We start from the raw sequence: 13,664 nt of genomic DNA on the forward strand, positions 1-13,664 counted from the left end.
TCTTCTGACCAATCAGTGTTGGCGGTTTGAGGAGAAACAGGATGTGGTCGGGGGGAGGAGTCAAACGGAGGAACGAAGTGTTCGGAGGGAGGAAACCTTATAAGGTGAAATTAATGCGGCCGGAAACGTGATCAGGAAGTTTTCAGCAAAAACAAGAAACTTTTCACCCGACTGCAGGAACGTTTGATATTCAACCAAAAATTGTTTTTAATCGAACTCTGGTCTCCAGTTATAAATCAAGAAAACCACCGACTCACCAAAATATTCGTTCTATTAAGACAAATATTAAAAACTTTAAAATTCTCTGGATCACATTTTAAAGTTCCAGTGCTGCTAAAAAGTTTGAATTTCCTAGATTATAAATATGTATGAAAACATCATCTGATTTTATTCTGAAGGTTCACAAATGTTCATCTCTGGGTTTGTTGACTGACTCACCTCTGACCTCTGTGGTCTGTGGCGCCACCTGCTGGTTAAAGTCAAGGAAAGAAATATGCAATTTAGTTTTTTTACAGCAGCTCCCTGAAAAAGATTCATAATCCTGCAAAACATCACAGAATATATTTGACCTGTAATCTGTTTTGAATTTAGCGAACCATAATTAATCATTTGAAATAAATGAGGTCGACTCGACTAATAATTAAAATAATGAAATCACAGTACGAGTTATTTGACCGTACTTTATTTAAAGTATAAATTATTAAGTGGAGTTATTTAAGGTGTGATTTATTCATTCAGGAGCACAAATTAAACTTCTGAAAGCATTCGAAGAGTATTTACTAAATGAATAACTTCAATTCAAGTCATTAAAAACTGTTCTTAAGCATTTTGTTTTTATCAGTAAATGTGTAAAACGTGACATCACAGATAAACAAATAAACAAACATCATTAAATCAAAGAAACCCGGCGGCTTCCAAACTTTCTTTCTGATTTTAGACGTTGGATCTTTCTGACCGACGACAACTTAAAGTTTTGGAGTCAATCAAGTTTACGGGATTCAAACTTCCTGCTGCAGACATCAGCTGACGTTTGTTTACGTTTCAGACCTCAGGCTCTGTTGTCATGACGACAGTGATCAGGGCGTCATCGTCACGTACGCTGAACAAAATTACGACAAAGAAAACGTGATCGGGCGTCGACACACAAAATAAAACCACGAACTTTCTGGAATATACAATTTACACAAAAACAGCATCGACAGACGACCGTGCAACTTCCCATCATGCATCACACTCGCTGAACGGTGGAGCTGCTTTGACAGAGTTCGGTAGTTCGGTAGTTCGGTCCGGTGGTTCGGTGGTTCGGTCCAGTAGTTCGGTGGTTTGGCAGTTTGGCAGTTCGGTAGTTTGGTCCGGTGGTTCGGTAGTTCGGTGGTTCGGCGGTTCGGTGGTTTGGCAGTTCGGTAGTTTGGTCCGGTGGTTCGGTAGTTCGGTGGTTCGGCAGTTCGGCGGTTCGGCGGTTCGGTGGTTCGGCAGTTCGGCAGTTCGGCGGTTCGGTGGTTTGGCAGTTCGGTAGTTTGGTCCGGTGGTTCGGTAGTTCGGCGGTTCGGTGGTTTGGCAGTTCGGTAGTTCGGTGGTTTGGCAGTTCGGTAGTTTGGTCCGGTGGTTCGGTAGTTCGGTGGTTTGGTCGTTCGGTCCGGTAGTTCAAACTTTAAGAAGGAAAACTCCGTCTGACTTCCTGCTTCGACTTCAGTCCTCCTCGTTCTTCTTCGTTGGTTTGTGTCGTTGCGTCGTGACGTCTGTTTGAAATCTTTCCTCGGTTTAATGTGGAGAAAAGAAAAGCAGAAGCGTGAGGCGTTAAGAGTCCACTGCTCCTGTGGGCGGCGTCCTCTCGATGATGTCATTGTGAGGCGTTAAGAGTCCACTGCTCCTGTGGGCGGCGTCCTCTCGATGATGTCATTGTGAGGCGGCGGCAGGTGGGAGGGGCTTCATCCCGGTCTGAGGTGTTCAGTGGCGTCTGTGCTTCTTCTTGAAGATCTTGTTGAAAGCGTTTCTCCTGCGGCTGCCGGACGACTCGCCCTCCTCCCCTCCGTCCCCCTCCTCCCCTCCGTCCCCCTCCTCCCCTCCGTCCCCCTCCACCGGGCTCCTCCTCGTCGGCAGCTGGAGCCCCGCCCCCCGGCCGCTGCCCGACGAGCTGGACGAGGCGGAGGACGAGAAGATGACCGGCCCGTTGGCGTCCGACGTGACGCAGAGGGAGCGGGTGGAGCAGGAGGAGGCGAGGGCGGCGGCGGAGGAGCCTCTCAGCTCCCCGAGGCTGGAGCTCTTCTCCAGGCCTCCTCCTCCTCCTCCTCCTCCTCCACCGAGCCCGGAGCCCCCAGCCTGCAGGGGGTGGGGCCTGGATGACAGGGGGTAGGGCTTGGAGCTGTACAGGCCTCGTGATTCGCCGTGAGACAGCGGGAGGGCGGAGTCAGAGTCTGAGCGGTTCATGATGTCCCTGAGAGAGACGGAGAGAATTATTGATATACACGTATAAGAAAATTAAATATTGATCTCAATCAATTTCAGTCTCAGATCGACGTAAAGCTCAGATGAACTCGGAGGTTTCTGAAAGTTCAGGAACCTTCAGGTTTAACTTTAACTTTAAGCACGAAACAGCTGGTTTATAAAAACTGAAAAAGAGAAAAACAAGAAAAGTACATCTGATTCCTGAAACATGTCTGAACCACCGCGATCAGAAATCTCAGTCAATCTGGATTATTCTTGAATTAAATTTGCTTGACAGGATCATTAAAAAAACAACCAAATGTAAAAATGATCCTGAAAAGCCAAATTACTGACTGTAAAAAAAAGAGAAAAAAAACGACACTTGTAAACACAAAAATCTGAATTTTCAGAAAATTTTGTAAAAATTCTGATGACTCATGAAATACGTAAACTCGTAAAACTTGTAACCTTGTAAAGTACAAAATGTGACCACTTAAAAGACACCAAATTGTCGTTAAAATTTTGACTACTTGTAAAAAAAAAAACTATAAAAAAAACGTAACCTCAAAATTCTGACCAGAATTTAAAAAATTGAAAACTTGTAAACGCTAAAACTCGACACTCGTAAATAAAATCTGACCGTTTGGGAAAATAGTAAATTTCAAATTCTGATCAATTCAAAATCCAGAAAACTTGTAAAACACAAACGTCGACTTCTTACCGAAATTTTGAAAAACAACTAAAGTATAAATTCTGAAACCTTTCAAAAACTCGTACACTTAATTCTTGTCTAACTTCTGACAATTTGTAAATTGTAAATCAAGAGAACTCGTAAAGTCTGAATTGTTACCGAAATCTCTGAAAACTAGTAAAGTATAAATTCTGAGCCATTTCTAAAATTTATAAATGCTAAAAATTCTATTATCTGCAAACTACGAAAACTCATAAACACTAAATCTTTATTGCTGAGAAATCCTGAAAACTCGTGAGCGCAAAAATTGTGACGTAAACTGTGAATTCTTATCGGAATCTCTGAAAACCAGTAAAGTATAAATCCTGACCACTCAGAAAACTCGTAAACATAAAATCCTGAAAACTCACGTTCTAAAAAATCGGAACACGTAAATTTGAAATCCAGAACAATTGTGAACGTTTAAATTCCTGTCTAATCTGCCCATTTATAAACTAAATGAAGATGTGGACATGCCACGCCCCTCCTGCTGGTAAGCCCCGCCCCTCAACCAACCTTTGAGAGCTGAACATGACGGCGGGGTCTCCCATCCTCTGTCTCAGGGGCATCAGACTCTGAGCTGCAGGAGAGGGAGGAGTTACAGTGAGCTGGTTCTTATAGTTTGAAAATCCAGAATCAAAAAGACACAAACTTAAGAAAATATTTTAAAGTGAAAGGACGGCAAATTTTCAGAAAACACATGCAGAACAGTGCAAAGTGCAGTTTTATGTTAAAGTTCAGTTTTAGCAGCAAACCTTCAAAATAAAATGATCTTTTTAAAAGGTTCTATGTTGTTTTTAAATGGTGAAAAGCTAGTGGGCGGAGTTTGGAGGTGCTCGTCAATCAGAGAATTAACCCTGCTGAGTGCAGAGAGGTGAGAGCCAATCAGACAGAGGGAGGCTAAAAAAGAGGGAGGGGCCAACCGGATTGTTTCCATGGTGACTGTGTGTCTGCAATGCTGCTCAGGGGCCAGAGGTCACTCAGTCGCCTGTCCATCTGCCACGCCGCATCTGGAGGGAGCCAATCAGGAGAGAGATACCAAGAAAAGAGGAAGTTGTTTTTCAAATTTAAAGTTAAATTTTGAACTTCCTGGTTCCCAAAGTGAACCAAGTGTCAGATGGTCGAGAAAAACAACAGAAGCACTTATAAACTCCAACAAACTGGCAGCTTTTATGTTTCTCATCATTTTGGTGAGCGAGCGACTTGTTTCACGTTATCGTACTACAGAGTCCGACCTCCACGCAGCAGGGGGCGCTGCTGCACAGACGGAGGCTGACGAATACAGCGAAGAGATATCAAACGTTTGGTTCTGATGACATCATGTACTCAGATTACCTGCTTTTCCAGTCTAGAAAATACAAAGAGTATTTTAGAGGTCGAGAATCTTTGAATTTGATCTTTTATTATATTTATATTCAATAAAAACACGATTTGACAGATTTGAGGTTTGATTTTGTGTCGGCTGGATTAGTGTCAGTCGTATTAAAACTACAGAAGGATTATAACGAATTATTTTCTATGTAAATGTTAAAATGTGAAACATCGTAAATAAAACAAATCAACGTCTTTGTTTTACGATGACGTGCGAGCTCACGGCGTTACGTTCCAACTTACACTGCAGCGTCCCGGGAGACAGGATGTCCTCGTCCATGTCGTCCAGGTCATCCGACAGGAGGAGGTGCTGAGGGGTCGGAGGTCGCAGGCCGAGGAAGGCGGGGTCCAGGTTGAGGGCGGCGGCCAGCGCTCCCAAACCCGGATTGTTGACCAGACAGAAACCCGTCAGCGACTCGATGTGCTGCCAGCGGTGGAGCTTCTCCCGCAGGGCCGCTGTCACCTCGGCCAGGGCCTGTCTGGGGGGGGAGCAGGAAGTGACCATATTTGGACGAGCTAGGGGAGGAGCCAGAGGTGGATCTGACCGATCTGATTGGAAACCTGACGATACTACGTCCCGCCCACCGATAGCTGTAACCTGACTGCACCACAGGCCTGTCAATCAAACAGACACGCCCCCAAAACCAGGTCTTCTTGGATCTTCTTTTCTAATGAATGAGGGATTATTTTCAGATGGACCTCCAGAAAACTAATAAGAAGGAGTGACTTTAGCTAACAACACCGAGATAACTGATGGACACATTTTATTCACTTTGGATTTGATGAGAGAAGTTGAATGGGAGTCTATGGAGCCGGAGGCTTTTTGGAGACGACCTCTAGTGGCACTCGCTGGTATTGCAGCTGAAGACACTTCTGGATCAGAACCATTTTACAGACCTGAAGCTACGAACACTTTTAGAAATAGACTGTATAGATTGTTTTTCTGGGTCAAAGGTCACTCACTTGGCAGAGAGGATCTTGTGGTCGACGTCGTCCAACGAGGAGCTGTGAGCCACATGGAACGTCCCGAACAGAGAACTCCTCTTCTTCTTGATCTTCTCTGCCTGAAACACCACCATCATCATCACCATCATCACCACCATCAACACCACCATCATCATCACCATCATCACCACCATCAACACCACCATCATCACCACCATCATCACCACCATCATCATCATCATCATCACCACCACCACCACCATCATCATCATCATCACCACCACCACCATCATCATCATCACCACCATCATCACCATCATCACCATCACCACCACCACCACCATCATCATTACCACCACCACCACCACCACCACCACCATCATCATCATCACCATCACCACCACCACCATCATCATTACCACCACCACCACCACCACCATCATCATCATCATCATCACCACCACCACCATCATCATCATCACCACCATCATCACCATCATCACCATCACCACCACCACCACCATCATCATTACCACCATCACCACCACCACCATCATCATTACCACCACCACCACCACCACCATCATCATCATCATCACCACCATCATCATCATCACCATCACCACCACCACCACCACCACCACCATCATCACCAACATCATCATCATCACCACCATCATTATCCCCCCCTCCTCCCTCCTCACCCCCTCCTCACCCCCTCTCTGGCCTGCAGCAGCTGTTTCTCTGCGCTCTGCTTCTTGATGTTGTAATATTGAACTTCCACTTCATGTGTGAGCTGTAGCCACGCCTGCAGAGCCTCCGGCGGCGCCCAGAGAGCCCGCGACTCCAGCTCCCGCTCCGCCTTCTTCAGCGCCATTCGGACCTGCGACCGACAGAGAGGAGACGCGGCTGAGAGGACGAGCCGACCCGTCGACGGGCCGGCTGCCAGAGAGTCGCCCCGTCGCCCCGGTTCGGCCGACCCGGCCTCCTCACCTGATCCAGCTCCTCCTCGGCGTATTTCGGACGGATCCTCTCGTTCTCCGTTCCCTCTCGGAGCTCGCGGATCCGTTGAGCTTCTAGTTTGGCCGAGTCGATCTCGTGTCTCAGCTCCTCCTCCACCTTCACCTTCTCCACCTGGACGCAGCGCTGCTCCTCCTGCGCCTGCAGCAGTCTGACAGGAGACAAGCAGGAGGGTCAGAATTCCCGCTGCACCTGAACGCATCGTGGAGAGGAGACTCCAACAAACAAAGTGTAAGAAGTAACTGCCCAGATCACTACATATAAATATTCAATAATTAACTTGTATCACGATCAATATAGCTGATTATTATTTAATAACTGATGTTTTAGGACAATAAAGGTCAGAAAATATCAAAACATTATCTTCTAATATCCACATGAACACCAAATAAATCAAACAGACGTAAAACAGTCCGAAAAATAAGCAATAAAAACAATTCAATAAAAAGTCAAAAGCCAACTGAAACACACGAGACTGAAGCAGCAGGAAGAAATCAAATAAATGAAATACATGAAATAAATGAATTAAATCAAATGAAATATATGAAATAAATTAAATATATCAAATGAATGAATTAAATCAAATAAATTAAATATATGAAATAAATTAAAGAAATTAAATAAATGAATCAAATTAATTAAATCAAATAAATGAAATCAAATAAATGAAATCAAATAAATGAGATATATGAAATAAATGAAATATAAGAAATAAATGAATTAAATCAAATACATGAAATGTATGAAATAAATGAATTAAATGGAGGTTAATGTGGAGGAAACAAACGTGTTGACATAACTCATCAATAACAAATTTTCATCCCGACAGAAACAGGAAGTGCTTTTGTTTAAAAGATTTAAATGAACGCTGGCGCCAGTAGGAGGCGCTGTGGCTCTGTGTGTGTGTGTGTGTGTGTGTGTGTGTGTGTGTGTGTGTGTGTGCGCTCGTGTGTGTTACTATTTTTAGACAAACACACTGCTCTGACGATTCAGAGAGGAAACAGAGCTGATGCTTCGACTGATCCCTGAGGGGCAGTTCAGTGTGTGTGTGTGTGAAATGTAGTACAAGTAGTAGCAGTAGTAGTAGTACTAGCAGTAGTAGTTCTAGTAGTAGTACTAGCAGTAGTAGTACTGGAGTTACACAGTAGAATAGTGCCAACAGTCATAGCTGGAAAACTTTTACCGTCTGTTTTGTGTCTCTTTGTTTAGACGTCACCATCGACAAAATAAATAATCAATCAATAATGAAAATAAGTGCTACTGCAGTACTGTCAGTATAAAACTCAGTATAAAACGCAGTACTGTCAGTATAAAACTCAGTATAAAACGCAGTACTGTCAGTATAAAACGCAGTATAAAACGCAGTACTGTCAGTATAAAACGCAGTACAAGTGTTCAGAGTAGGAAACTGAGCTGTTACGCAGCATGTTACAACACGACTCAGAGAGTGTGTGTGCTGTATGTTAGTGTGTACATGCAGGTTATGTGTGTGTGTGTGTGTGTGTGTGTGTGTGTGTGTGTGCTGACTGAGCTGCTGGCTATTCTTTACCCATATAAGGACTTCAGACAGAAAGTTTCTGTAGAGGCCGTCACACACACACACACACACACACACACACACACACACACACACACACACACACACACACACAAACAGTGGAGAAGAGTTATTTCCTCCTGGCGGCAGCAGCTCAGTCGCAGTTTTAATTACATGAGATTATGAACACAGGTAGAAGCAGCAGCACTGTGGAGGTAGAAACGGTCGCAGGTCGTCATAGTAACCGTTGTACAAACAGTAAGCAGTAGTAGTATAACTGGTAGTAGTTGTTACAGTAGTGTTAGTACCAGCAGTACTTCTACTAGATCTGATAGTGGTACTGAGAACTGTGGCGGTTTGTTTATGTTTGCAGTTGGTACTTTTGGGGATCAGTCGGTACTTTTGGGGATCAGTCGGTACTTTGGGGATCAGTCGGTACTTTTGGGGATCAGTCGGTACTTTTGGGATCAGTCTGTTCTTTTGGGATCAGTCTGTTCTTTTGGGGATCAGTCTGTTCTTTTGGGGATCAGTCTGTTCTTTTGGGGATCAGTCTGTTCTTTTGGGATCAGTTGGCACTTTGGGGATCAGTCTGTTCTTTTGGGATCAGTCTGTTCTTTGGGGATCAGTCGGTACTTTTGGGGATCAGTCGGTACTTTTGGGGATCAGTCGGTACTTTTGGGGATCAGTCGGTACTTTGGGGATCAGTCGGTACTTTTGGGGATCAGTCTGTTCTTTTGGGGATCAGTCTGTTCTTTTGGGGATCAGTCTGTTCTTTTGGGATCAGTCTGTTCTTTGGGGATCAGTCGGTACTTTTGGGGATCAGTCGGTACTTTTGGGATCAGTCGGTACTTTTGGGATCAGTCGGTACTTTGGGGATCAGTCGGTACTTTTGGGGATCAGTCGGTACTTTTGGGGATCAGTCGGTACTTTTGGGGATCAGTCTGTTCTTTTGGGATCAGTCGGTACTTTGGGGATCAGTCGGTACTTTTGGGGATCAGTCTGTTCTTTTGGGGACCAGTCGGTACTTTGGGGACCAGTCGGTACTTTGGGGATCAGTCGGTACTTTGGGGATCAGTCGGTACTTTTGGGATCAGTCTGTTCTTTTGGGGATCAGTCGGTACTTTGGGGATCAGTCGGTACTTTGGGGATCAGTCTGTTCTTTTGGGATCAGTCGGTACTTTTGGGGATCAGTCGGTACTTTTGGGGATCAGTCTGTTCTTTTGGGGACCAGTCGGTACTTTGGGGACCAGTCGGTACTTTGGGGATCAGTCGGTACTTTGGGGATCAGTCGGTACTTTTGGGGATCAGTTGTAGGTGACAGGTTCTGTTCTGGTTGGGGTTGAGGATGATGGACTCACTTCTCCTGCAGGTCCAGCAGGCTCTGCTCGGCCCGCTGCAGACCCTCCAGGTCCTTCACCAGCTTCCCCATGTCGTCTCTGGACTTCCTGGTCTGGACATAAGCGAACCAGCAGCCGGCCAGCGCCATCAGGATGGACACACACAGAACCAGGTCCTTCCACCGGTTCTGTCGGCCTGCGGACACACAACATACACACCTGCTGTAAATATACTAATACATACATGTTTATTTACGTAACTATAGAAACGTTCACGCACCTGGCGGAGGTCCGAACAGCACGATGTCGAGGGCTTTGAGCTGCAGCTTCTGAGCATGACTTCGGTCCAAGATCTTCAGGAGGGACACCGTCAGGGTGGTGTTCTTCACCGCCAGCCTGCCGGGGGGAGTTGGGGGGGGGGGGGGGGGGCACGTTACCATCAAACGACAACAGACATGGATGTCAACGGTTGGTTTGTGAGCGACTCAAGTTTGCCCGTCGCCATCCTGCTGTTTTGGAGCCAGAAGTGACCATATTTGGACGAGCCGGGGAGGAGTCTGAGGAAACCTGACTGCACCCCAAACCTGTCAATCAAACAAGACACGCCCCCAAAACATAGTGCTTTTTGAGGCCTTTGACTTTGTATTTCATGATAGAAGTTGATGTTTTTTGAACAGGGGTCTATTGGGGGCAGCCCCTGGTGGCCATCGGTGGTATTGGACTTTAAAGCACTTCTGCATCAGCCTCACTTTTCAGACCCAGAAACTACGTCCACTTTTATTTATTTGTGGTTAAAATCCACGAGAAGAAAACAACACAAACAAACAGGTTTCCTGACAGGAGATGTTTACTGCAGCACCATCAGCAGGGATTTACGTCTGTTAATGTGGGTTTATGACATAATATGATATATAATGAGCCTGTTTACTGGTCTACTGAACTGGACAGAAGCCCCACTGACCCTGGTCACATGCTCGGTGAAGTGAAGGTTTCATAAGTGGTTGTTTTGAGTCTGTAAAAATAGCCGGATTGATGCAGCCGGCAGCAGAGAGCAGTAAACCAAAGTGAATCACGATGTTCGGAGTAATACGAGTTATTTCCGTGGACTTCTTCCCGACTGCTGCGAGTTCCACCAAACTCACTCTTCCTCCTCGGGAGTCACAACTCAGTCAGATCTGAGCTCACACGGTTCTGGAGCCAGTGAGACTTCCTCTTCCTGATGACATCATCACCTCCGATGTGCATCTGAACTTAACCTCCATGAAGCAATGTGGAAACCAGAGACAGACAGTTCAGAAGCTGCCCGAGAATCTGTCCGATTTGAAGTTTCCTGCAGTTTCACAGTGATCTATGACGCTGGTCTGAACTCCCATGATGCACTGCACACAGGAGGTTTACACACACAGATCTGCTGTGTTTAATGTGACAATATGATTTAATCTATATTAAATACATGTCTTATATTGGTTGGGGTGTGACCTGTTGTCTCTGTTCTGTGTAAATAAAGTTGATTGAAGCAGTGAATCAGGTGTTCTGACCTGGGGAGCGCTCGGCCGTCCAGCTGCTGTTTGCTGAAGGTTTGTGTGTACTGAGGAAGCTCCACGCTGACGAGCAGCCATTCCTCCACCTGCTGCACCGTCCAGTTGTACACTGGAAACACACACGGCAGCATGACGGGAAATACAGAGAAGAAGAACACGCTTCCTGTTCTGGCCTGAACTTTCAATAACAGATTCTTCATCCCGCCGCTCTCTTAAATAAACATCTTCAACAGTTTCTAAAAACTTTTCGGACGCTCCTGAAGCTTCCTGCTCTTCCCCTCCTTCTTTATCTATTTATTTCCTTTGATCTATCTTTCCTTCCTTCTTTGCTTGTTTTGTTCATTATTTTCTCTCTCTCTCTCTCCCTCTCTCCTTCTTCTTTCTTCCTTTCCTTTCTTCTTTCTTGTCTCTTTCTTTATCCTCTGCTCTTCATCCTTTCCTTTTATAACAAACTACAGCTGATTAACTTTAAATTTTCCTGTAACTAAATTAAATTTCATATTTTTTGCATGGAGTCTGGTTCGGTCCTGTGAGCCGAGGTGAAGATGTGAATGTTGTCTTTTCTTGTCAAAGTAAACAAATACCGAAAGTAAACGACTGTTTACGACGAGGAAAACCTCAGATCTCCTCCAGCAGTCGTTCACTTCGGTTTATTTTTCTGTGTCTAGTTGAAACTAACACACACACACACACACACACACACACACACACACACACACACACACACACACCTTCAGAGCTCTTCCAAGCGGTCCACATGTCCTCCACGCTGATGTGCAGGTCAGCTCGGTGGAAGCTGCTCTGTTTGGCTTTGGGGTCGTGATACTTCATATCCTCCCTGAGAAACTGAGGAAGAAACAAACATGTCTGCAGCCGGTTCACGTTCAGAGCTAGAAAACATGGACGTTTGCTGTGTCTCACCTCATCGGTCTCGGTCGTGTCCACCGTGCCGTCAGCGTCGTCGTCCATCAGTTTGTGGATGCTGCAGATTGCTTCGAAACTCAGGAGGGAGTTTTCATCGTGACAGAGCTGCTGGTCTATCACGCACGGCTCTATAGAAAATAACTTCTATCACACATAGATCTATAGAAAATAACATCTATCACACCGATCTATAGAAAATAACATCTATCACACAGATCTATAGAAAATAACATCTATCACACATAGATCTATAGAAAACAACATCTATCACATAAATCTATAGAAAACAACTTCTAACACACAGATCTATAGAAAACAACTTCTATCACATAGATCTATAGAAAACAACATCTATCACACAGATCTATAGAAAATAACATCTATCACACATAGATCTATAGAAAACAACTTCTATCACACATAGATCTATAGAAAACAACTTCTATCACACAGATCTATAGAAAACAACATCTATCACATAGATCTATAGAAAACAACTTCTATCACAGATCTATAGAAAACAACTTCTATCACAGATCTATAGAAAACAACTTCTATCACAGATCTATAGAAAACAACTTCTATCACACATAGATCTATAGAAAACAACATCTATCACACAGATCTATAGAAAACAACATCTATCACATAGATCTATAGAAAACAACATCTATCACATAGATCTATAGAAAACAACTTCTAACACACAGATCTATAGAAAACAACTTCTATCACATAGATCTATAGAAAACAACTTCTATCACACAGATCTATAGAAAACAACATCTATCACAGATCTATAGAAAACAACTTCTATCACATAGATCTATAGAAAACAACATCTATCACACAGATCTATAGAAAACAACTTCTATCACATAGATCTATAGAAAACAACTTCTATCACATAGATCTATAGAAAACAACTTCTATCACAGATCTATAGAAAACAACTTCTATCACACATAGATCTATAGAAAACAACTTCTATCACATAGATCTATAGAAAACAACTTCTATCACAGATCTATAGAAAACAACTTCTATCACACAGATCTATAGAAAACAACTTCTATCACAGATCTATAGAAAACAACTTCTATCACACAGATCTATAGAAAACAACTTCTATCACACATAGATCTATAGAAAACAACATCTATCACACAGATCTATAGAAAACAACATCTATCACATAGATCTATAGAAAACAACTTCTAACACACAGATCTATAGAAAACAACTTCTATCACATAGATCTATAGAAAACAACTTCTATCACACAGATCTATAGAAAACAACATCTATCACAGATCTATAGAAAACAACTTCTATCACATAGATCTATAGAAAACAACATCTATCACACAGATCTATAGAAAACAACATCTATCACATAGATCTATAGAAAACAACTTCTATCACAGATCTATAGAAAACAACTTCTATCACACAGATCTATAGAAAACAACTTCTATCACACATAGATCTATAGAAAACAACTTCTATCACATAGATCTATAGAAAACAACTTCTATCACAGATCTATAGAAAACAACTTCTATCACACAGATCTATAGAAAACAACTTCTATCACACATAGATCTATAGAAAACAACATCTATCACACAGATCTATAGAAAACAACATCTATCACACAGATCTATAGAAAACAACATCTATCACATAGATCTATAGAAAACAACTTCTAACACAGATCTATAGAAAACAACTTCTAACACACAGATCTATAGAAAACAACTTCTATCACATAGATCTATAGAAAACAACTTCTATCACACAGATCTATAGAAAACAACTTCTATCACACATCT

General features: G+C 43.4%; 1 protein-coding gene across 7 annotated transcripts in view; it reads right to left on the reverse strand.

Moving 5' to 3' along the window:
- Nucleotides 1–664: 664 nt before the first annotated feature.
- LOC138196045 (stromal interaction molecule 1-like) overlaps nt 665–13,664 on the reverse strand; it is a 99,884-nt gene continuing 86,884 nt past the window's right edge. For 3 of the 7 annotated variants that reach the window (XM_069145718.1, XM_069145716.1, XM_069145717.1), the window contains exons 4-14: nt 11,637–11,957; nt 10,903–11,014; nt 9,645–9,760; nt 9,386–9,560; nt 6,464–6,641; nt 6,186–6,353; nt 5,489–5,589; nt 4,769–5,004; nt 4,078–4,164; nt 3,671–3,734; nt 665–2,434 (exon numbers count right to left, since the gene is read on the reverse strand). In XM_069145718.1, the coding sequence (XP_069001819.1) occupies nt 1,948–2,434; nt 3,671–3,734; nt 4,078–4,164; nt 4,769–5,004; nt 5,489–5,589; nt 6,186–6,353; nt 6,464–6,641; nt 9,386–9,560; nt 9,645–9,760; nt 10,903–11,014; nt 11,637–11,957 (2,045 nt within the window). In that variant the 3' untranslated portion in view covers nt 665–1,947. Of the gene's footprint in view, nt 2,435–3,670; nt 3,735–4,077; nt 4,165–4,768; nt 5,005–5,488; nt 5,590–6,185; nt 6,354–6,463; nt 6,642–9,385; nt 9,561–9,644; nt 9,761–10,902; nt 11,958–13,664 lie in introns of all 7 variants that reach the window. The other 4 variants (XM_069145719.1, XM_069145721.1, XM_069145723.1 and 1 more) reach the window with 4 other exon arrangements.

The sequence above is a fragment of the Embiotoca jacksoni genome, unplaced genomic scaffold (genome assembly GCF_022577435.1).
Source record: "Embiotoca jacksoni isolate LCO1_2020_lvr unplaced genomic scaffold, fEmbJac1.0.p SCAF_13, whole genome shotgun sequence".
NCBI lineage: Eukaryota > Metazoa > Chordata > Actinopteri > Embiotocidae > Embiotoca > Embiotoca jacksoni.